A 23,979-nucleotide genomic window follows, 5' to 3' on the forward strand; every position below is an offset into this window, starting at 1 on the left:
TGCTGTATGATTAAATAATATCAAGAATATACCAAATCCTAAATTTATTTGCTATTGGATGGAGAAAATAGAAAATACAAAAAAAAAAAAAGAATACAGAAAAAAGATTCTAAAATAAATTTAATTTTGCTCTCTTAGCCAAATTAGGTTGGAATCTATGGAGGAACACAAACAACTTATGGGTGGATGTTTTAAAACAAAAGTATTTGAGGAAACAAAATTTTATGTATGCAGTAATGAAGTCTACAGATTCCCAAGCGTGGAAAGGCATCTTGAAAGCCAGATCAATACTTTTCAATGAGTTGGGGAAAGGAATAGATAACCGACAAATTACCAAATTTTGGACAGAGACTTGATTTCTTTGCGGTCCATTAATTAAATATATAAGTGTAGGACTATCAACAGCTGAATCCGACTTACCGATGGTGAGCCACTGTGATGAGTACGAAAGATGGAAAATGGAACTGATCATGCAAATTCCTCCTCTAAACATAAGCTTTATGATCTCAACAGTGATGATTAACCCATCAAGTGAGGACGAAAATGATTTTTTTTTTACTATGAACTGCAACTTGAAAACCATCCCTCTCTCATGATACGTTAGGAAAAAGTTTGGAAACTACATGTTTCAAATAAGGTGAGAATGTTTATTTGGAGATTACTTCATGAGTCATTACCAACTACTTCTTGGTTGACAAATAGACGATCATTAACTTCATCTATCTGCTCATTTTGTGGGCCTTATGAAAAGAATTTAGTTCATGCTCTTCGTGACTGTAGTGGAGTTAAGTATATGTGGTTAGCTTTTAATCCAAGGCTGGCTAATAGTGAGTATTTTGAGCAAGATTTACAAAATTGGATATTGACCAACATGCACAACTTGACATTATTTGATGGTATCCCTTAGGGGTCTATATTCACTCACTCACTCACTATGGTGTTTTTGGTTTTGGCGCAATTTAGCCATCTTTGATGACAAGTTTACTAGGCCTCATAATGGTAAGTAGATCATATGGTCGAAAGCCAAAGAAGCCTAGGACATTTTACATCGAGCCAACAAAAAATTAAACAAGAGATTATGGTTAGTTTGGAAAAACTTGTGGCACCATTTGTAAAGTTGAATATATAGATGGTAGTTCTAGAGGGCAACTAGGATTAGCAGCAACAGGTGGACTAATTCAAGATTTTTTTGGTGTGTGGTTAACAGATTTTGTGTATAAAATAGGAGTCTCCTTTTCTTTAACAATAGAACTATGGATAATTTATTACGGATTACAAGTGTGTTGATCAAAGGGTTATAAGAAAGTGCAAATGGAAACAAACTCATTATTAGCTTTATAGAAGATAAGAACCAAGAAAATGATTTGGAGTCTAATATTTATCTTTTGAGATCAATTTGACAACTACTTAACAGGGAATGTAAATGTCTTTTAACTTACATATATCATGAAGATAATCAATGTATCGATTAAATGATTACTCATCATGAAGATTTAAGTCTAGGCCTACATATATTCGATTTTCCTCCTAAAAACATTTTTCTACTATTGTTATTGACACCTTAAGTATGCAATGACCAAGAATGTTATTTTAAGTTTATTTAATAAAATTCCTCCTTCAAATAAAAAAATGAAAAAAACGAATTCTTGAGCCATAAGAAATTAAGACCCATGAAATTTGTTTTTGGGCACATGAGTAGTACTAAGAATGTTAGGTTCAAACAGCCCATTTAGCAGATTTAACCCAAAGCCCAAATTAGAAGACCATGGACCCCACAAATCCACGTGTATGAATCTAGTTTGACACAGAAAAATGTATAGTCTTCCTTATCAGCACCTGATTATTCCCTCTCTGTATAAACCCTCGAAAAAAACCTAACCGTCCTTTGTGAGGAAACCCTAAGCCAGCAAGAGCAGCAGCAGCAGAGCGGCGGCATTTTCACCCCAGGGCTGTAGCCAAAAGACCCATCAAAGAAAGATGAAGGTGTTTTTCTTTAAAGAAGATGATGTTTCAATCCTTTTTGGGTTTTGTTTAGTCTCTTTACTTTTTTGCATTGTTATTTTGTTTCAGTTCAACATTGCAAATCCAACCACTGGTTGCCAGAAGAAGCTTGAAATCGACGATGACCAGAAACTGTACTTTCTTTTCTCTCTCTCTCTCTTTTCTTCTTAAGGAAATGTTGGGTTGAAGCTTATTGTCTTCCTTTTAATTTTACTATTGCTATTAAAGCCCATGCTTGTTATTTCGGGAATTATATGTTAAGGTTTTCATGTTGGGTGATATTGAATTTTGTAGAGTAGTTAGGGATGTGCAAAGTAAGGTAGAAACGAATGAACATGTAGAATATTTGCTAATGAAATTTGGATGGATGGGATTTGTTGCATAAATTTTATGCAACAGTGGAAAAAATCAATTTTCTTTAAATGATTTTTCCCTTTGATTTGAGTGTGGTTTTGAGTAGTAGATTTGGACTTGTTAAAGACTAGAACAATTGTGATATGAATTTTGCCTACTTGCCTCTCTCTTATATCGCGGAAACGTCATTGATTATGGTCTTGTACGTTGTATGTCAAACGCAAAATAATATCTATATTTTCCTAAGTCTAGCAAAAACAAATAGGAGCCGATGGATTTAATTTGTAAATCTTGTCTGCATTCATTTATGAATTTAGGATTTAGAACATGATGGATTAGATTACTTGAATTGACAAACAAGTTCAGCTAAAATTAACTCTTATACCTTATAAGATGATTGCAAGCCTTTTGAATTTTATGGTGATTATTTGGTTAAGTGACAGTGGCTTTTGGCACAAGTATTTGTTTGTGTATAATGGTGTTTCCTTCTTCTTGAAAGTTCATTGTTTACCTAATGTAAAGAAAATGGAAAGGATCCTGCATACAGTACCCTTTTTCCATAGTTATTACTTGCTCACAGTGTGTTTATTGCTAGCAGTTTGGTATGACTGATTGTATCTGCAAGCTTTTATTTATTCTCCTGCCGTAATTCAAGTTGAAATAGTTTCTGAAGGTGAAGATTTTCTCACCTTGAACTTTGAAATTGCAGCCGAGCCTTTTTTGACAAGAGGATTTCACAGGAAGTTAGTGGGGATGCCCTGGGTGAGGTATGTTTCCATGTTGTTTCTACCTTTTCTTTTTTAATATTCTGCTGCTGGATCTAGCATTTGTAACTGCAATTTGCTCTTGCCTTATTATCACTTAACAGGAGTTTAAGGGCTATGTGTTCAAGATCATGGGAGGCTGTGACAAGCAGGGTTTTCCTATGAAGCAAGGAGTTCTCACTCCTGGCCGTGTTCGTCTTTTGCTTCACAGAGGTCTGTGGACTAAGCAATTTTGTTTTCTTTTGTGTACGTGTATAACCATTTTTCTTGTATGGGTTGATTCATTGAATGACTGTTTTTCTTTGAACAGGTACTCCCTGCTTCCGTGGGTATGGAAGGAGAAATGGAGAGCGTAGGAGAAAGTCAGTTCGTGGATGCATTGTTAGTCAAGATCTTTCTGTTCTGAACTTGGTTATTGTGAAGAAGGGTGAAAATGATCTTCCTGGATTGACTGACACAGAGAAGCCAAGAATGAGGGGTCCAAAGAGAGCATCAAAAATCCGGAAGTTGTTCAACCTCTCTAAGGAGGATGATGTTCGGAAGTATGTTAATACTTATCGTCGAACTTTTAATACGAAATCTGGTAAGTTGGAAATATTATTTAGTGCTTTGTTAAGTTGTCAGGGAAAGAATTTTTTTCGTTTTTTGTGATTTACTTTTGATAAAATATGCCTCTATAAGTTAATGACAAAGGCTGTCCCCAGTTTGAAAATAAAAATCACTTTTCTGGAATGCAGGAAAGAAAGTCAGCAAGGCTCCCAAAATTCAGAGGCTGGTGACTCCTTTGACCTTGCAGAGGAAGCGGGCCAGAATTGCAGACAAGAAGAAGAGAGTTGCAAAGGCCAAGGCTGATGCTGCTGAGTACCAGAAGCTCCTTGCCCAGAGGTTGAAGGAGCAGCGAGAGCGCAGGAGCGAGAGCTTGGCCAAGAAGAGATCCAGGCTCTCCGCTGCCTCGAAGCCATCCGTTGCAGCTTAATTGTGCCACAAGGTTTGGTATTAAGGTTGGTTGCGTAATGCTTATTCTAAAATCTTATTATAGGTTGAGTTAATTTTGATTGTTTAATCTTCAGGAGTTCAACAATGTTTTTTTGGGTATCAGATGAACACTATGCTTTAAAATGTTGTGACATTATGTTGCGGGTGTTTACCTATTATTCTGGTTACGTTATGAATGGTTAATTACTGATTAGATTGCATTGTGATGATGTTTATTTTCTTAACCTGCAAAAGCGTTAAACTCAATGGATTGGCATCTGTGGAATGTCCATTTTTATCTTCCCAAAATTCACCTTTATTCGACATTTTTTATCAACATAGCTGGTTCCTTTGCCATCGAGTGATCATGGTTTAAATTGGTTATTTGATAAGTCAATAATAATTTGACATCGAGATGGAGCAATGATCAGAATTTTACCAGCGCTTGTGCCAATCCGTCGAGTTTCTCTATGTTGGTGTGGATAATGAGATGGGTTTCATTAATCAGCAAGGAATCTTAATTGAACGAGATACTTACCATAAAAGGCAAGGAAACCTTGTCTATAAAGCAGAGAAAAACTTAACGCGATATATATTTTTCGTGAAAAACCAATTATCAGATCGAAAGACTTCACCCGAAAGTGGAGTTAATTTAATGTTGGCTTAATCACAGGTTGGATCCTAAGTGTGCCTTTTCCTAGAACCTTAATTTTGTCAGGGAACTCACCACGGCAAATCAATACAATCCCATATAAAGCTTCTCTCTAAGTTGACAGAGAGGACTATGGACCACCCTAAACCGTCCTGATGTACAAGCAACAGGATGTTATTAAACTTTGATAGTGCTTCCAAGTTCCTATGGTCCCCTTTCTATTAACCTTTTCATCTCTGCTTCTCACAGTTTGACGGATGGAACTATCTTTTTGAATAGATCACAAAGGGATAATTACAAAAAGGGGAACTGGATTGGCATCTTGTGCATAATTGCTGAAGTACAATTACAGTTTTGTTCCCATTACTCTATATGGCTATTCGCAAAATGGCAATTCTTCTTGACTGCAGTTCTGGCAGTCAAGGCAGAAAGATTGGCCCCTACACCCCCCTCTTTCCGAAAGAGAACAAAAAAAAAAAAAAAAAACTGAAAGGAAAACGTCTTTGATATTTGCATAATTCACTAAATCGCTCTCATAAATTCTGTCAAAGATTCCAACCAGAAGCATCTTAGTTGTGATAAGCTTTGAGTATATGAATTCGCTAGCCTTATTCTCTGCCAATCTCTCAATTCTCAAACTTTTCTACTCTTAATGGCTTTAAGTACAATAAAATTTCTTCCTTCAAGATTCCAGTCATACATCCACTGGCCGGCTATTGGCCACCCTACAATTGGTTCTAACCTCACCAGGCCGCCCGGACTGCAAGTCACCCATTTTCAACATTCCCTCAACAAAGGCATTAAAAAACGCATTCTGGTCTTCGCTAAAAAGCTTGACATATTTTCTAGTCTGAGGAAATGTGAAAAGCGTTTGATCCGAATTCAGAAATCCTCTCCCTGCAACCAAGTCCTTGAAGTATTGGTTATCAAACAATCTTGGTGTTGCATCAAGATCACCTGTTACATTTTCATCTCCACCAAGCGGACAAAGCTTGTCTAGCTTTTCTCTAAACCTTGGTTCAATGGCAGGGTCGGGCTTGCCTGAGCCAGATTGGTTGTAGAGCCTGAACATTATTGAGAAGCACCTTCCTTCGCCGATTGAGTGTGATCCAGAAAGGGCTACAAGATCCTTGACAGATAGGTTGAATTGGCTGAAGAGATCAATGAGAAAACTTGCATTTGCTCTCGGGCTTGGCATTATGTTGTCTGAGTCTTCTTGACTTGCTGTTAAGCTATCTTTTCTTCCCAGCCTCACTATCCAATCAGGTCCTCCAGTCTGGATTAAAACACAATAAGAATAAGGCAACTCTCTTTATTGTGAAGCAGAGCTTGCTTTAAAACTTTTCAACAAAGTTAGCTTAAACAAAACAATATTGGCTGCTGTCAAGTACTGTACATTCTCTGCATAAACCTTAAAAGAGTTTTGCGCTACCTAGAACAAGAATTCATTAATAACAAAAATATAAGGATTAAAAAGAGAGACCCAATGGCAAACAAAACATGGACTAAAAGCTGCAATATTAATCAGCCTTTATGTCATATTCAAACTAGGGGGAGGGGGGGGACTAACTTATTAACAGGCCTCATTAGGGTCGAGTATGATGAGATCAGGTGACAGTACTTAAGGAATCTGTAGTATCATTTTCATTGTATAACATAATTAATTTATGCGTTTTGTGTACGTTATGAAAAGAACTGTTCTTTTTAAAAGCTTGGATGGGATAAAGTATAAAATAATTTAGGCAAATATTATAAGGTTATAAACTGCCCTAGTTGACAAAGTTTGGACAGAAACCGCCCATTCTGCTGAATTTCTGGCAAAAGCAACTCAGCAGCGAAGTGAATATCTCAATCATGCTACCTTATGGCAAATGTGAATACAGCTTGTTTTTGAAGCATAAAAAAAAGCTAACAGGGGAAAGTTAACACTAGTTACCAGAGCAACAGCATCCCTGGCGGCCATGATTACGATATCTGCACAAGAAACTGTTCCTGGACAGGCCTTCTCCAAGGCTTCCTTGACCTCATCGATGACTTCGAAGGATCTTAGCGAATTTATATTGGAAAGAGCTAGCTTTTCCCCTGTCATGTTTGGTGTATCATCTAGCAGCAAAGAAGCATCACAGCCCTGTAAATGAGGTAAAATAACAAATCATATACAAAGTAACAAGAAAAAAAGGCAGACACAGGAACATATATGAGGTCTTTAGCTTTGTAAAAAGTTTACATTAACAAAGCAATCATGGAATTGAAAGCGCATGACCGAGGCAACGCTTCTTGGCTCCCTAATCATGGCTTTCCTCATCACATCTCTGACTATGACTTCCGCTGGTGGACATGTTTCAGAGTAGAAACCAGGCCGGAGAGGGATTGCAGCGGCCATGGTCACTAGTAGGAGAAAGAGTGAAGGAAGGAGAGACATCATTTTGGGGACAGTGGCGGATGGGGTGTGTGAAGTAGACCAATTTAGGCTTTTGAATGGGGTTTTTAAACTTGTTGGAAGTATTCTTAGAGCCTATGGGTGAGCTATGATGGTGTCGTTGGTTGGTTTTTAACACTAACCTTAAAAATTTCAGTTCGAACCACCATCAAATAAAAGACAATAATAAATAACCAAAGAATCCTTTAAAGTTATTCATTTGTGTCTTATCAGACCCCATATCTGAAGCATACTTATGTATAATTTATAAAAAGTACAATTCATGTAAACGAAATGAGGTTTATGGAACTAACATGAACTATTTATTTCTGTAAAAAATAAAAAAAAAATTAAACAAACTATTTATGGTAAAAACTTCTTATATCTCACTTAGCCAAAAGAGAGAACCTAGCTAATCACATATGCCATTTTGTTTTCCTTTTATTCTTTGTTGATTATTTTTGTGGAGGGGGTGGGAAGTTACAGAAGAAGGTGAGATTCTTTAATTGCATGGGTGTCAACAGGTAAGAGGGCTTTGCTATGACAAAAGGAGGCAAGGCAAGCCAATTGGCTAAGAGTGTGAGAGGGAGAGTTAACTGAAAAATAGTCCATAGCTTGTTGTGGTTGTGGGGGGTGGGGATGTCCCCCCAGTGAATAGGTCAGCAATTGCGACGTCCACTATGCCATCAACAGATATCCTTTATCCCTTTCCCAAAAATTAAAAAACAAAAAAAGAAAGAAGAAGGAAAATTCTTCAATGCACTTTCTTGAACATATTTACCAATGGCATCTTCGGTCATCATTGCTACTTTCCATTTTAATAAAATCTAAAGATAATGTGCGTATTGCATGCCAATTTGATATCAAATGGTTATAAAGTTGATGAGGCATATATTTGTGATTGGAGTTGTATTTGATTGCAATTGTTGAATTGAAGACGAATTTAATCACAAATTACTTTTTTTGCGAACGGTAAATTCTCTTTTAATCACGATACAAAACTAGGCATGAGGTGATTTTGGCAGCAATTGTTGATGATAAAGTGGTAGGTGCATCATCTAAAGTTTTTGGCCATAATTGAAGGAGAAAGCTTGGAAATGATACATTACGTGGATTAGACTTTCATAGACTATATATATTATTTCACGTTTTTCTGTTTCAAGGGAGAGTGGATTATTTCAAGGTTAGGCTATCTTGGTACTTTCATTTATTTGTATTATTATTGGCAAGACGTAAGTCTGTCATCTTCTAATTTAATATTTTATGCTTTTTATTAGGTCTTGATTTGTCAGTTTCCCCCCTATGATTTGCTCCGCAATTAATTGCAGGAAATTTAAATGCACAAGGTATTGCTACTGTAATGATATTTCCAATTCTCTTACACTCATGGGCCACATGGGAGAGGCTTGAAAAGTTAATGAAACACTGATCAAGGATTTGTGCTTGTATCTATCCTATGGAAAAAGAAAACCCCATTTTGAGATAAATGTATGTTGTAAGGATCTACGCCCACCACTAGACAAAGGGCTTCAATTCTGGCAACATAAAAGGGTTTAAGCATAATTTTAGCCTAGGGTTTTGCAAAATCTTAAACTCTAATAAGTCCATTTGACCCTTTTTCTAACTTATACTAACCAAAACAAAAACAAATATACATATATATCCACCATTAAATTAATACAATGCAATAATACCATATGATTTACTACTTACTTTAGAGGATTCTATTAATAAAGTACTACAGTGAGTCTCTTTGGGTCAAAAAAGAAGAAGACAACGGGACAATAATAGTAAATCAATTTTTTTTTTTTTTACTTTGTTAAGTAAGTGGTAAAAGTAAGATTACATTGATTTTTAGTTATAATGTGATTATTTCTATTGACTGCAACGTGATTGTATTGTAATATTATATAATTTTATTAATTATATTATTCAAGATGTGAGTAATTTTCTTGTAAAAAAAAGGTAAAAATGAGTGAAATTAGTGGTCCATTGTGCAATTTGTATGGTACGTATGCCTTCCCCCAAAGTGTGTACTGTCAAGTTTCGAGAGTCAAGTTGAAAATCCGTCGTTATGTTGAAAAAAAAATATATTTTATAAGATTTCAATATCTCACGTTATTAAGATATAAAAATAAGTGAATGTTTTAAATAAGTGAACCCATTATAAATTTAATATAAAGAATAAAAAAAAAGTGAATTCATGCACACACAAAATCAGATTAAATTTTAAAAAAATTCAGATTTTCCTCCTTCACACGAGTGTACACGTGGATGATGTGAACTTTCTTCTCCTTGCTTTCTCAGATTCCTTTTCTTTCACGATACTCCATTGTGAAACAAGTTGGACATGTGATAGTTTGAAATAACTTGTTTCATTTGCCTGATAATAACTCATAAGAATGATAGGTAGCAGAGTGGGCTAGGCCTAAGTGATCTTTCTTCTCCTTGCTTTCCCGGATTTCTTTTTTTGAAAAAAACCCAGCAGTGGGATGAAAATTAATTATCATATTATTATTATTATTATTATTATCTTATACGATACTTTATTGTTAAATTAGATTTGATAATTTTAAATACGACACGAAAAGATACGAGTTAAATAAGTTTTAGATTTAATCTTAACGTGTTTCGTGTCTAACACATTAAGATACGAAAATTTTCATATCTTAACATATCAGACACGACAAACACGTTTAAAATACATTTAAACATATTTATTTAATCGTATTATCGTATTTAATCGTGTTTAAATATGTATATGCGACATATTTATTAACTTATTAAAAATTAATAGTTAAAAACTATTTTAATCTAATATAAATAATTTTAAATAATTATTTTAATATTTTTTTTAATTTTATAAAAGGTATAATGTAATTATACATGTTTAACCTTAATTTTTAACTTCTAGTGATTATTTGATATTATTATTATTTTTATTTTGTTATAATTATTTTTATAATAATAGATTTTAAATTTAAATAATAAAATTATATTTAATTATTAATATTTTTATTTAATCATGTTAAACGTGTTAATCGTATTAAACGTGTTATTAATCGTGTCGTGTCGTATATTGACACGTTTAATAAACGTGTTAATTGTGTCGTGTCATATTATACGTGTATTAAATATATACGTGTATGTATTTTAAATTTAAAATATAAATATTAAACGTGTCATGTTTGTATTTAACTTTAATATATTTCATGTTTAATAATGTCTGACACGTTAGCACAAATTGCTAAGTTTATATCAAACAAGTGTGACATGTGATAGTTTGAAATAACTAGCTTCATTTGTGTTATAATAACTCATAAGAACGATGGGTAGCAGAGATTATCGAACAGAAATCAAACGAGTCCCTGATTGCATGGAGGATACGGCTGTCTGTGCTTTTAGTCACACAATCTGTTGTTGACTCAAAATCCCCTTCACTTACGAGTTGAATTCAAGGAGAGGGAAAAGGCCAGTGAAATGGCAGGGTGAAACGATGATATTATCTTTGGACAAAAATGGAACACACGTTTCAATCACTAATGGCTCTCATTTGGAATATCTACTCTAGTGGCAGTGACCAAATCCTAAACAGTGTAAATAGGACACCAAACTTTTTACACCATCAAAATCACTAGTGGGATCAAATTTGGATGCCTGCTGATCAATTGTGTCGCCTTTAGCTATATTAGAACGTTATCCCCGCAAAAGAGAAGTGGCAATCTTTTTATTTTTTCTTCTTTTTAACAAGAGGAATATATCGGTAAGAAAAAGAGCGTAAACACAAATATTTAATTTAATACTAAAATTTACTATCACGTGACATCAATTTTACATGTAAATATAATAAACATATCATGTGACATAAATTTTACATGTAAAAATAATAATCTTATCAGGAAGGAGATAACATCAGAAAGATGTTTATTTTTATATCATGTTAAATTTGAATAATTAAATTCTAATCTAAAATCATTTAATAATAGATAATATCTAAAGTCATAACCTCAATTCACATGAGATTTCATTTATCATAAAGGAAGGCAAGTAGTGAAAGATAGAAATAATTATGATTTGAAGCCTTCCCTTCCCAAGGTTTAGAAAGACTAATTTGAGCCAAATGTAAATATAAGTTTTTAGAATATATTTTAAAGCAAAGTACAGACAAATTGACTGTGGGCTAAGCATTCTAACTACCCAATATTGATTTGTGTTGATATAAAAATTGTTTTTGCACAGATGCGAAGCTTTCATTAAACCAATTGTGCCATCACTTTATGGGTGTAAGATAATTTCAAAGGATAAGAACATGATCAACTTTCTCGAGAGTTGAAAGAATCTTTAAAAGGAGGTCGGCTAGTGGGAGTGTTTTTTTCTGAGGCTTCCATGATTTGACACTGTTTGGTTGAAACAATGCCAGTGCTAGAAAAGCCGACTATCTTTTTCCATTTGGAGAGAAATTTTTTTTTTTAATATGGAATTCCTGAAGGATTTAAGGTTGGCAGAGTAAGAACTGACAATCTGCTTTACACATTTGCACGATATGGGATATGTTTTAATTATATGTATTGAACTATTGGATTATTGTTTGGTGTAAAAAACTATTGGGTCTTGGAGTCATTTGGTTGTTTAAATAATGTTCAGTAACAGATTCACCATGGGACATGAGATTTGCAGTTGCAGTAACAGAGCGGATGAAAAATATAAGAAAAGTGCAGGCTTGCGCAAGCAGCAATGAAGATGTTAGGATGGTGTCGGAGTTCAAGGCCTGAAGAGCGTGTAGTCCAAACTCCAATTTTCAGCAGGCCGATATATATTCAACTCAACCCAACTTTTAATTCATGGGCCTTAGCCATTATTCCTATGCGACCTGCACAGGCAGCCTGTTAATTAACCCCCCCAGGCCCCGAGTTGCCTGGATTTCATTTCAGTCTAGACAAGACCAAATGGGCTACGTTGTACAAAGTCTATGTTGAAAGCCGAGGTTTTCTGACGAAACAACGGAGTAAAGGAAGAAAGAAAACGCACATAAAAATAAAAAATCCCACTCTCTGCTCCCCTCTTAAGACCTCGGCGGCGGACACCATCCAAAAGAAGAAGCAGAAACAATGGGAGGTCGAAGAGGGTCTCGTACTCAAAGAAAACATTTCAAAGAAAGCAGAGAAAATGTTTGGAAACGACCGAAAACTGATTCTTCATCTGACCCCAATAACCCCAACTCAAATAATACAGCTTGGCAGCCTTTTGCCACCCAAAACCCTTCCTTTGATGAATATTACAAAGTAAAATTTATCTTTTTATAAGCTTTTATTTCATCTACATGTTTGAAAATGGAAATGTTTTAATGTAATTTTTTTTTCATTGCTTTTGTGCTGTTTTTTGTTTGGCAGGAACAAGGGCTTGTTTCTCCTGAAGAATGGGATGCTTTCATGGACATGCTTAGAAAACCATTGCCTGCTGCTTTCAGAATTAATTCCACGTTGGTTTTTCATTTTCTTTTTTACTTTATGAAGATTTGGTTTTGAGTTTTGAATGTAAAAAACCATTTGTTTGCTTAATAATATCTTCCTTATTTTTTCTGCAGTAGCCAATTTTGTGACGATATTCGTTCACTATTAGAGAATGACTTTATGAAATCTCTTCAAGCTGAAGTAAGTGGCATAGGTTTACTTTGTGTTTAGGATATCTTAATCTTTATGGTGTTATTAAGTAACTGTCTTTTGGCTGTTGATAATTCTTTTTTTACAGGCTAATGAAGGGAGTGATTTGGAGCCTATCAAACCGTTGCCTTGGTACCCTGATAATCTTGGGTGGCAATCGAATTTTTCACGCATGCAGATAAGGAAAAACCAAACTCTTGAGAGGTAAGTCATATTATACATAATCATGCATCAGCTATCTCATGTAAATAACAAGGTGTTCACATAATGCCTTAGTAACGGTTGGGGTATTGGTATTTGTTGATCTTGAATTTTATGGTGTATAAATTTGTACAATGGGTTCAGCTGTCATAGAATCCTGATTAATACATAGGTCTATATATTGATTGTACAAATTACCAACTCTGGTTAGTTAAGTGCTGCAAATGTTATAAAGACAAAATGCTTATGTCCTTCTGTTTGTATCTATTTATATTCTGTAGATGAATACATTCTTATATTTTGTGGCTACATGCTTAGGGGCAGATCTACTGTTGGGGCAACTGCCCATTATGATCTTAACTTGAAAAGAAAAGAAACAAGGATGTCTGAAATGAATATTTTCATCATTTCAACATTCCTACTTTTTACTTGTAATATCTATGATGTGATTTCTAAGTGGTTTTTATCTCAAGTTGATGCCTTGTTGGCTACTAAGTATGTCTGCATCCTGAGCAACCCGTCCAGTATTCTTTCAAATGTTTCCATACTCAAGTGATGTTTCATTTATTATCATATAGTCATTGGTCGATTCATGATTTGGTTAAATAACTTTCAGGTTTCATGAGTTTTTGAAACTTGAAACTGAAATTGGAAACATCAGCAGACAAGAGGCTGTCAGCATGGTAGGTGGACTTGAATTACTAATTCTTATAATTTGCTGTTACTTTTTTGGGAAGTTTCAATAGGTTTTGTTTTTAAACAATATTCTCCAATTGTTTGTGGTGCAGGTGCCTCCTCTCTTCCTTGATGTACATCCAGATCATTTTGTGCTTGATAGTAAGCACCTTATGATGCATTCAGATAGCTTTATATTGTTCTTTTTCTTCTTTCTAAAGATCACAGCCATGCTTTCTGCACCTTTAATTTTAACCAAGAAGCTATATCTGATCAATATTGGAAATAGAGTTACTATACCTGCTACTCCCTTATGCAGTGTGTGCAGCACCTGGTTCGAAAACTTTTCAGTTGCTTGAGATTATACACCACTCAGCCAAAGAAGGATCTCTACCTGATGGCATGGTTTGTTTGCTTTTATTTATCTCTTTGTCTCCTCTGTTAACTTTAGGTTTTACTTGGTCTTGTTTATCCTCACTTTACAATGATCATGAATTGGTAGATTTTAATATACTTGTTAATTTTCTTGGGTAGCGTTTTGGCCTGCTTTGATAACAACTTTTACCCTTTATTCTGTATGCAGAATTAATTCTTCATTGTCTTTTTCTTGGTTAGGTTCTAGCAAATGATCTTGATGTACAAAGATGTAACCTTCTCATCCACCAAACAAAAAGAATGTGCACCGCTAACCTGATAGTCACAAATCATGAAGGTCAACACTTCCCTGGCTGCCGTTCCCACAAAAATATCTCAAATGGTTCAGAAACAACGAATAAGTTGGAGCCGAGCATTAATCAACTTCTCTTTGACCGTGTATTATGTGATGTTCCCTGCAGTGGGGATGGCACTCTTCGCAAGGCTCCTGATATCTGGCGTAAATGGTTTGTGTTGCTCTTCCCTTTCCTCCTTTCACATTTTCTTAAATTGTTAATGTCACATTTCATTAGATTATATTTGTGTGTATTTATACAGGAACGGAGGAATGGGCAATGGACTTCATTGCCTACAAATTCACATTGCCATGCGAGGTATCAATTTATTGGAGACCTCGGATATTTAATTGAGTGGATGTTGCAGTCTCTAAATTGTTGCATTGTGGCAGGTCTATCTCTGCTAAAAGTTGGTGGAAGAATGGTTTACTCAACCTGCTCAATGAATCCAGTTGAAAATGAAGCTGTGGTTGCTGAGGTAATGTATACTACGTGAAAGTAAAAAGTACTAAATTTAAAATAACTAAAATATCTCCTATAAAGTGTTTTTTTCTTTTTAAATTTAGTTTTGGTAATCTTAGCTCATTATGGCCCATTTATATCCTTTAGAACTTTAGTCGGCCTTTTTTGTTCAACATGGTACATTTGCTGCTTTATTTTCTTTGTTAATAATGTAGTGCATACTGATGTTAGTTGCATCAGAGATTTAGAATATCATCTCCTCTTAGGAAAAGAATAACACCTAATAAAATATAATGTGCTGGAGCTGCATTAAAATGAAAGTTGAAGGCCCAAGAAGGATCCTAATGTTATGAAGATAATCGACCATGTCAGAACCAGATAAATTTTAAGAAAGATGAAAAAATGCAACTTCTAGTTGTCGGATATAAATTTGAAAGGTGATGAAAGTAGATAATAATTATAACTCATCCCTCCAAGATGAATCTTTGGTGAGAAGTTATATTGATAAAGTCATGCCAGTGATAATAAAAGATTAACATGGAACTAGTTAGTGCCCTAGTGTTTGAATTAGGTGTTCAGTTCTGGCATCTGATGAGATGTTCTATTCTGAACATGTATTTTTATGTTTTATATATTTAAATTAAAGTATTTTAGTAGATAATATTAAATTTTAATTGTATGTTTTCAGTTTCTTTGTTCTGAAGTTTTTACTGCAACCCTGGTCTGAATAGTTACTCCTACAGTTTGCAGCCAATTTTTGCTATCAATATATATGAGATTTTCTTCTTTAGTTTCTTCATCTTATTCTTCCTCATCCTTTAATTTTGCTGGATTTTGCATTCCTGTTTGAACATATTCTTTTTTTTTCCCTTTTGACCCCCCTTTCCTATTTGATTCAGATTTTACGGAGATGTGGAGGGTCTGTTGAACTGGTTGATGTCTCAAATCAGCTGCCTCAATTAATTCGACGCCCAGGTCTAAGAAAGTGGAAGGTTAGTTACCTTTCAGCAAATCCGTTTTTGGGTATTCCATTCTACTGAAAAATTGGAATGTCATAGTCGTACAAGTGGAAATTCTGATTTTGCATCATTTTCTGTGTTTTGCCGTGTGCATATGCATGCATTTCACCTTGTATCTAAGGATGCAATCAAGTTTAATATATGGTGCCTCATGTCTGAACAAATGTGTCATATGTATTCCTTAAGTTATCAATGGCAATAGTCGGTAACGGTTTCATTTGATACATGTGCTGGGTATTGATGTTTGATATGTGCTCCCGACCTTGTGTAGACGTGAAAAATAGATCTCCAGACCCACATAAAACCAATATAAAGTAACTACCAATTAATAACAATGATATACTATTGTATAAAAAACCTCAACTTTCAGCATTTCATTTTTCTTCTTTTCATGTGATGTCAAATTTTTACCATGTGCATTAGGTACGTGATAAGGGAGTCTGGTTAGCATCATATCAGGATGTTCGCAAGTTCCGCAGAAATGGGATTGTTCCCAGCATGTTCCCTTCTGGCAGAAATTATATGGATCCAACTGACAATAGCCAGAAGAGTGAGAATGTTGAGAATGGAAATTCTGAAGATGTAGCCCAGCCTGACGATCCTGTTTCTTCTTCGGATAATTTGGAGGAAGAAGTTTCTGATTTCCCACTAGAACGCTGCATGAGAATAGTGCCTCATGATCAGAACACAGGAGCCTTTTTCATTGCTGTTCTCCACAAAGTATCTCCTTTGGCAGGTAATTCAAAATCATCCCCTTCTTTTTATATCTACGGGTGGTTTTCAGTGTGTTGCGTATACTTCTTTATAAGCAGTTTCTAAGATGCTTCATCTGTACTTTGATTCAGATATGCTATTTGCTGCTTCCATTTGATTTTGATTCTCTTCCTCCACTCTTTCTCCTTTTTCTTACTTAATCGGGCATTTACAATGGTTTTCCCTAGTACTTGCTGCAGCAATTCTGGACAAGTCTGTTAGTGCACAACAGAATTTGTCAACTAAAAATGATGAACTGCATGAAAAATGGTCAGATCAAGTTACTGAAGAAATAAATGGATTAGAAAGTAGTTCTGCGGATGGGACAGATGAAAAGGTCGAGGAAGTAGCTTCAGAGGCAGATGGAAAGATTTCAGAAGTGGCTTCAGAGGCTGATGAAAAGATCTCAGAAGTGGCTTTAGAGACCAATTTGGTTGGTGATGGGCCAGATGGAGTTGCTCTGGAGACCAATTCTGTGGCAGCTCAAGCACCTGCTGATAAGAAAATTGATTCTGCAAAAGCTGGAGAGAAGAGAAAGTTGCAGATTCAGGGCAAGTGGAGAGGAGTTGATCCTGTTCTTTTCTTCAAAGATGAAGCTATAATAAACAGCATTAAGACATTTTATGGTATTGATGAATCCTTCCCGTTTAGTGGCCACCTTGTTTGTAGAAACAGCGAAACTAACCACGTGAAGAGAATTTATTATGTTTCAAAGTCAGTTAAGGATGTTTTGGAACTGAATTTTCGAGTGGGACAGCAACTGAAGATAACTTCTGTTGGCCTGAAGATATTTGTGAGTATATTTATATTCTTTAATCAAATCCTGTCATGTGATTTTTACATCTAGAAACATGGTATTATTATTTTCCATCTCTTAGGTCTATTACCAATTTATGTCTTGTTCCAGATTGAATATAAGAGTAAGAAAAGGTCAAATTATTAACCTTTTCTTGGATAAGCTAAATTATTAACTTTATTTTGCCACACTTGTCAAAAATATATCTTCATCAGAAATTATATAGCTTGCTTTGCTTTTGAATCGCATAGGATTTCTTTTCTTATTTTATTTGATTTTGTTTGAAAAATAGGAGCGTCAATCATCTAAAGAAGGTACCTCTGCACCATGTGCATTCCGGATATCATCAGAAGGGTTGCCGGTGATTCTCCCATACATTACCAAACAAATCCTATATGCTTCCCCAGCAGATTTCAAGCATCTTTTGCAATATAAAACAATCAAATTTGCAGACTTTGTTGATGCTGAGTTTGGTCAGAAGGCAGCAAACCTGATGTTAGGCTGCTGTGTGATTGTTTTGAGAGAAGGTGAGTAACTTCATTTGATCTGCTGGGCCTGTAAGAGTGATTGCTGTACACGATTCCTTTACTAATCTTTTTTGGCAGGTGGCAAAACCTCGTCAGATTGTGTTCAACTGGACACATCAACAATAGCCATTGGCTGCTGGAAGGGTAGGGCAAGTGTGAGTGTGATGGTTACAGCAATTGACTGCCAGGAACTGCTAGAAAGGCTTTCAGCACGCATGGAGACTGAAAAGGGAACTTTGGCACAAGAAATCAGTGGCGAGCCAGATGAAAAGCAGGACATGAGTGGTGAAAACATAAACCTCAATGGAGGAACACAATGTTGAGGCAGAGAAAATACAGGATATGGATGGGACTGAAAAGGACACTGAAATTGAAGTGCCGACTGATAGATGAAACACTAGAAATTTTTTAGTATTTTAGAGATCCTATTTGTACTCTTAAGCACTTTAAAAGCCTTAAAAGTGCTGACTGATAGGTTGAACACAACAGAGTTTTGAGTGTTTAGTGATCCTATATGTATTCTCGAGCAATTTGAGGGTCTAATTATTGTCACCATGGGTATAGTGGATTATCACAGTTTTAACAATAACTCGTTCATTTTGCGAACGTTGTCAATCTGCATTGATGTAATAGGCAAATGCAATTTTTGGTAGGGCATCAGAGCATTGTAGTTAAATTCTTGGTTCTGTCTGTCTTCAACTATACTATGTTGATTTAACCTCGCTGATCAGGAAAGAGGAATCATACTGTTATTGTTATATGAACAAATAAAAGTAAAAAAAAAAAAAAATTTGGAAGAGGAGGGATGATGTGTTAGTGAGCATCCTTTTCATGCAAAGCATCAAGCACTAGAGATTTGAGTTACCAACTCCTCTCTTCATACAAGTACCATATGCTCCCATGTATTATTAGGTAGGTTAGGTTGGACGCTTTGCTCAGGAATCACCAACCTGGCTTCTGGCTTCTGGCTCTGGCACTTCAGTAGGCATGAGCTTTCAATTATCCACACAAATACAAGGCGCTGCAATTATTCATTCAAGGATTGTACAAAACAAAAGGAGAGTCGGGATGCAATAATATGCTAAATCACTTGCCATACCGGAATGCAGCTTGTCAACCACTTTGGCAGCCATCTTAAAACTGTAAAATGGAAACTAAATAATGACCAGAATGCTATTTAGATCTGCTCATTCTAAAAGTAACTCATTTCTTATTCTCTCTTCGACACCATTTGTTGAAGACAATAATTTTAACAGGATAAATGGACAAAATATATAACTTTAAGAAACAACATTGAAGCAATCTGCAACTCAGCTTCAAATTCTGTTTTTCTATTTTCCATCTCAGAACATGCAGTTAATTAGCTGCCCTTGCAAACTAATCTAATGCAATGTAAATATACAAACAGACTATACCACACCCTTCAAAAATTGCTATTAAGAATGCATAAAAAAGAAACTGACATTAGGAGACAAATCCAATTAAATCACGATCTACAGCACATGTTGCTCTTTGCTGGAATTTCTTGCGCTGGACCAGGAATGAGGATCTTCTTGCCTGCCAGTGAAGCGGGGTTACCATTTCCCTGATTCTCACCAGCAACTAGGTTCTTCCTGTTCACAATGTTGAAGATCTCTGTAAGCACAGTTAAGAAGGCAGTCTCCACATTAGTCGCTTCAAGAGCTGAGGTCTCCAAGAAAAATAGTCCTTCCTTCTGGGCAAATTCTTTGGCATCCTCTGTTGGAACTGCCCGCTGGTTCTCAAGGTCACTTTTGTTACCAATCAGAATAATAACAATGTTCTTGTCAGCGTGGCCACGCAACTCTTCCAGCCAACGTGGAATGTGATCAAAGGTCTGGCGTTTCGTTATATCATAAACCAGCATTGCCCCAACAGCACCCCTGTAGTATGCACTTGTAACAGCTCTGTATCTGTTCAATGAAATATAAGAGAAGAAGCAAAATCATCAACTGCTCAGAAAACAGTATTAAAGTTTTACTCATATAGGTGAATAATATTAATCTACGTAGATGGCTAGACTTGTATATCCAGCCAGGAATATGATTAGGCAAAAGAATCCCATAACCAAGTAACAAGTGCCTTGGACAGGATCAGCAGGTCAGACTGTACCTTATCAAACATCAACTGTCAAGGGTTGCATTCAACTGCTTCAACCATTACCAAGTGGTTGAATGATTAAAAGCTACCAAAGCCAGGCAGTTGATCAACCACTTATTTAATGAGGTACATATCAAAAAATATAATTGCAACTAAAGGGCTCAAATTCAAGATAAATGATATAGATCACAACCCTGCTTAGCAGCATGGCATGATAACACAGAACCATTTATACAAGTATGAGCACCCACAAGCACATAATTTCAATGTCTAGGCCAAAATTTGTTGCCAATATGATGAGATCAAGAATCTAATAGGATATAATGCTTTGTACCAAGCTACATCATCTACACAGAAAGGTGACTCGGTGACACCAGCAAGTATTAAGATTCATCTGCGGTGCAGATTGCCATCGACCACCATGTAAATTTTTATCAATCCCATCATTAAATTAAAACAAATATATAACGATCAACAGTAACTGTACAATTCATCCTTCAAACATCCAATCCTGATTGAAATTGAAAACCTTTCACCACCCAACTATCTAGACAGCTAAATGCAATCATTAACTAAACCATGTCTTGTCGGTCCACATTAAATCTTGTCAAACAAAATATTTCTACTGCCATTCTAGAATCCTGATCTTGGGTTTTCATTTTCAAACAGATTTAGCAAGCTTATAATTCTGTCTACGAAGTACAAACTACAGATCTAAAACTAAAGAACCAGAAAAAAGAAGCACATGCACATAAAACGAAAGACCCAAAAAACATTCACCAAAAACAAAAAGTAAGAAAAACAAATCTTTTTGCATGAAAAGTTAAAAGCATAGTACTTGCAATACAAGTAAAAAGAAAAAAAGAGTACCGTTCTTGACCAGCAGTGTCCCAGATCTGAGCCTTAACACTCTTGTGCTCAATAACAAGAGTTCTTGTCTGAAACTCAACTCCAATGGTAGCCTTGGAATCTAAGCTAAACTCGTTTCTGGCAAACCGAGCAAGTATCTGAGACTTGCCGACAGCAGAGTCACCAATCAAAACTACTTTGAAGACATAATCAATCTTCTGGCTTGGGTCTCCATACCCTCCTCCACTAGCCATTTCTCTTGGTTTTTTTCTTTTCTAGTTCTAGTCTTTGTTTTTCCACTTGATTTTGATTTTTGTTTTGTTTACCCCCCTGAAATATAGCGAAGGGAGAGTAGAGGACGCGGGTGGGCAATTGGTAAAGTTGAGATTTTGGTTGTGTAAAGGCAAAGGGAAGGGTGTTCTAAATCATTGATGGCAAGAAAGAAAATTTGTTAATTATGAGGGTAAAGGAGGGGATTGAGTGGATGTGGGTACAGAGTAAGGAGGGAAGATAATCCAATGAGTAGTCGACATTTATTTTGGGATTAAATTGTATGTTGAAAAGCTTCAAATCTAGGAAGTGTTCTTCTCTAAAACTTTGCCTTTCATATTTGGAAAGGTGAATGATGATGTGGCATGAAGAGATAGGGTGCAGGGAGATGGAAGATAATGGGGTGTAAATGTAGTAATAATTGGTATTTGATGGTAATAAAAAAAGTTAGAAGGGGAGGCTATGGAATGAATGTGTGATGCGGTGTCAGTGACGTGAGAGTGTGCTCTGTGCGTATGTTACGGGTGAGTTGTCTCTTTACTCCTTGCTTTCCATATTCTTTTAATAATATATATATTTTTTCTCTCTGCCTTTTCTGCCAAATTTGCTCTTAACAACCGCCATTACATCTGACTCCACTGCTCCAAGATTTTGATCCTTCCAAGGCTGATTTTGATTTTCATCTTTACCAAGTCATGGTCAGGCATCCCAGACGGCCAGACCCAGATCCGACCTCCCGCTCCAAGATTTTGATCTTTCCAAGGCTCATTTTGATTTTGATCTTTACCAAGTCATGGTCAGGCATCCCAGACGGCCAGACCCCAGAACCGACCACCCGCACCCTTAACGAAGTAGCAATAAAGTAAAAATGTAAAAAATGGCCCATGCAGGTTTCGAACCTGCGACCTTCGCGTTATTAGCACGACGCTCTAACCAACTGAGCTAATAGGCCATTTGTGAAAATGGTGGTTATCCACTCTATTTCACTGGTATAGCATGTTTTGTTCTAATGAGTATCTTATATGGGTCAAAGCCCACATTTAGGCTTAACTTGCTCACCCGTCCCGTGAGAAGATCGAACCCAAAACACAATTGGTGAGGGATACGTCAAGGAAATTCAATTTGAATGAAATTAGTGAATAACGAAGGTAGGCCGAACAAAGAAAAAGAGGATTAGCGTAAATAAATGATGGAAAAGGTTAACGTCATGTACATAAAAAAGAATTCACATATTAGAGTTCTTATTTTTTCAATTATTAATGCCTTATATTCGTTTCTCCATCTATACAATGTGATAGTATGTATAATTATTTAAAGTTCACTAAGATATTCACTTTTGATGATGACATATATAGATTCAAAAGTTTACTCGCAAAAAAGGGCCATCATCACAAACCAAAATCATCAATATGAAACCATCTTGTTGGATGCATTTCTGTTATCAGTATGAAAGTGTAGACAGACCTAAAATTCCATTGCCAAAAATGGCCCAAATGCTATGGCAGTTCAGCATGATATAAGCCCTTCTGTTTTTTTATTTCTTGTTGGGTTTTCTGATCCTAGCTTGTAGTTGTAGGCTGTAGGCCATTTGAGAAAGTTGGACATCTGCCATTTTAATGTTAATAGTAATATTTAATAATCTCTTGGACATTTGCTTAGGTGAAATTATCTGAAACCTTAATAAACAAGAATGGGCAGGGGGTGTTTTTAGAACTTGAAAACCTTAATTTTAGAGGTAAAATAATCCCTTTTTCTTACCATTAAACCTTAAGTGGAGCATGTCGTATGAATGAAAAATTGCAAGGCAACTCTTCCATGTGAAATAGCATGCCCGTAATTTTGATTCGCAAAGATTGGAAATCCTCCTGAGATTCTTTCAATCCTTCCAGGGTGTTTTAGTGCTTCTACACGGGAACTTCAATTTTTTACTTTTTTTTTTAATTTGTTCTGTTAGATTCTTTTTCGAATCTGACATCTGGCGATGGACTTCAATTTTAATTGATTCTTCATTTACACGGAGATCTGATTATAATTTATAAATTGGAACCACCTTAGCTTTTCTTTATAAATTGGAACCACGTTGGCTTCTTTAAAGCGGTAGGAACTGATGATCCTCCATCACATACCAAATGCACGTACTATCTCGCAAACTGCCGGAAATTAAGGGACAACGTTTCAATCATAATATGTATGTTAGGCAAAATCTCATATTTTAACTTAAAAGGTATATTCATAATTAAATAGAGGAAGACATTTATATATAAGTGTACGACTCATTTCATCTGTTATTAATGTGAGATTCGTAATATTAATGGTATTATAGCATATTTAACCTTTTACTGACGTGAGAGATTTAGAATCGATATGAACTTGGATTAAAATGAGTTTTTTTTCTCTATGAGTGAAAGAATTAATGTAATGAAATCGTTGTACAATTGGATGGCTAAAATAACACGAATCTCATTTCAGTAATAAATGAGATCAGTCTTAGACTTATAAATAAAGATTTTCTTCCACATAATATATATATATATATAGGATTAAAATTGTTAATCTGTAACAATTATTCATGTAAATTGAATTTAATGCCTACCATCTTGCATTAATTGCCAAACCATATACTTTGCAAGTAAATAAAATACTTGCTAGTTTAAAGTGACGATGCAATACCTTACTCATATCGATTCATAGTTTAAACTTAATTAAAAATTATAGAACAACATAAAACTAAAGTACAATAATTGTAAACATCACTACTTTTAGTACCAGAATTT

At 35.4% G+C, this 23,979-nt stretch overlaps 4 protein-coding genes and 1 non-coding gene across 5 annotated transcripts; 2 read left to right on the forward strand and 3 right to left on the reverse strand.

The window, feature by feature from the left end:
- Window positions 1–1,848: 1,848 nt before the first annotated feature.
- On the forward strand, window positions 1,849–4,315 carry EMB3010 (Ribosomal protein S6e). Its single transcript, XM_007047812.3, has 6 exons — window positions 1,849–1,983; window positions 2,071–2,135; window positions 3,065–3,122; window positions 3,224–3,332; window positions 3,430–3,702; window positions 3,857–4,315. Exons 1-6 carry the CDS (start codon window positions 1,978–1,980, stop codon window positions 4,093–4,095), a joined length of 750 nt encoding a protein of 249 aa, XP_007047874.1. The 5' UTR covers window positions 1,849–1,977; the 3' UTR covers window positions 4,096–4,315.
- A 933-nt stretch (window positions 4,316–5,248) lies between these two features.
- Window positions 5,249–7,304, reverse strand: LOC18611523 (Peroxidase superfamily protein). Its single transcript, XM_007047814.3, has 3 exons — window positions 6,974–7,304; window positions 6,683–6,874; window positions 5,249–6,022 (listed from the first exon to the last, which is right to left on the reverse strand). The coding sequence occupies exons 1-3, from the start codon at window positions 7,169–7,171 to the stop codon at window positions 5,441–5,443; spliced, it is 972 nt and encodes a 323-aa protein (XP_007047876.3). The 5' UTR covers window positions 7,172–7,304; the 3' UTR covers window positions 5,249–5,440.
- Window positions 7,305–12,148: 4,844 nt separating this feature from the next.
- On the forward strand, window positions 12,149–18,625 carry LOC18611524 (uncharacterized). Its single transcript, XM_007047815.3, has 15 exons — window positions 12,149–12,447; window positions 12,556–12,644; window positions 12,750–12,816; window positions 12,914–13,029; window positions 13,643–13,709; window positions 13,815–13,863; window positions 14,021–14,106; window positions 14,317–14,582; window positions 14,674–14,729; window positions 14,804–14,889; window positions 15,773–15,865; window positions 16,316–16,628; window positions 16,834–17,438; window positions 17,734–17,968; window positions 18,047–18,625. Exons 1-15 carry the CDS (start codon window positions 12,274–12,276, stop codon window positions 18,289–18,291), a joined length of 2,547 nt encoding a protein of 848 aa, XP_007047877.3. The 5' UTR covers window positions 12,149–12,273; the 3' UTR covers window positions 18,292–18,625.
- A 590-nt stretch (window positions 18,626–19,215) lies between these two features.
- Window positions 19,216–21,381, reverse strand: LOC18611525 (ras-related protein Rab11A). Its single transcript, XM_007047817.3, has 2 exons — window positions 20,957–21,381; window positions 19,216–19,899 (listed from the first exon to the last, which is right to left on the reverse strand). The coding sequence occupies exons 1-2, from the start codon at window positions 21,187–21,189 to the stop codon at window positions 19,455–19,457; spliced, it is 678 nt and encodes a 225-aa protein (XP_007047879.2). The 5' UTR covers window positions 21,190–21,381; the 3' UTR covers window positions 19,216–19,454.
- Window positions 21,382–22,083: 702 nt separating this feature from the next.
- TRNAI-AAU (transfer RNA isoleucine (anticodon AAU)) lies at window positions 22,084–22,157 on the reverse strand. The gene has a single exon. It is a non-coding gene; the product is annotated as a tRNA-Ile (tRNA).
- Between the last annotated feature and the right edge of the window lie 1,822 nt (window positions 22,158–23,979).

This window comes from Theobroma cacao, chromosome 1 (assembly GCF_053813885.1).
Source record: "Theobroma cacao isolate CCN51 chromosome 1, ASM5381388v1, whole genome shotgun sequence".
Taxonomy (NCBI): domain Eukaryota; kingdom Viridiplantae; phylum Streptophyta; class Magnoliopsida; order Malvales; family Malvaceae; genus Theobroma; species Theobroma cacao.

What these genes read in the sequence shown, in the direction of transcription:
- LOC18611524 (XM_007047815.3), top strand. Translation starts at nt 12,274, where the DNA reads ATGGGAGGTCGAAGAGGGTCTCGTACTCAAAGAAAACATTTCAAAGAA. An exon ending in CAAAGTATCTCCTTTGGCAG is followed by an intron (nt 16,629 to 16,833) that starts GTAATTCAAAAT and finishes GGTTTTCCCTAG; the next exon opens with TACTTGCTGCAGCAATTCTG. An exon ending in TGTGATTGTTTTGAGAGAAG is followed by an intron (nt 17,969 to 18,046) that starts GTGAGTAACTTC and finishes CTTTTTTGGCAG; the next exon opens with GTGGCAAAACCTCGTCAGAT.
- EMB3010 (XM_007047812.3), top strand. An exon ending in TCGTCTTTTGCTTCACAGAG is followed by an intron (nt 3,333 to 3,429) that starts GTCTGTGGACTA and finishes TTCTTTGAACAG; the next exon opens with GTACTCCCTGCTTCCGTGGG. An exon ending in AACTTTTAATACGAAATCTG is followed by an intron (nt 3,703 to 3,856) that starts GTAAGTTGGAAA and finishes TCTGGAATGCAG; the next exon opens with GAAAGAAAGTCAGCAAGGCT.
- LOC18611525 (XM_007047817.3), bottom strand. Translation starts at nt 21,189, where the DNA reads ATGGCTAGTGGAGGAGGGTATGGAGACCCAAGCCAGAAGATTGATTAT. An exon ending in GACACTGCTGGTCAAGAACG is followed by an intron (nt 19,900 to 20,956) that starts GTACTCTTTTTT and finishes TTCATTGAACAG; the next exon opens with ATACAGAGCTGTTACAAGTG.
- LOC18611523 (XM_007047814.3), bottom strand. Translation starts at nt 7,171, where the DNA reads ATGATGTCTCTCCTTCCTTCACTCTTTCTCCTACTAGTGACCATGGCC. An exon ending in TCCATGATTGCTTTGTTAAT is followed by an intron (nt 6,875 to 6,973) that starts GTAAACTTTTTA and finishes CCTCATTTACAG; the next exon opens with GGCTGTGATGCTTCTTTGCT. An exon ending in CCAGGGATGCTGTTGCTCTG is followed by an intron (nt 6,023 to 6,682) that starts GTAACTAGTGTT and finishes GTTTTAATCCAG; the next exon opens with ACTGGAGGACCTGATTGGAT.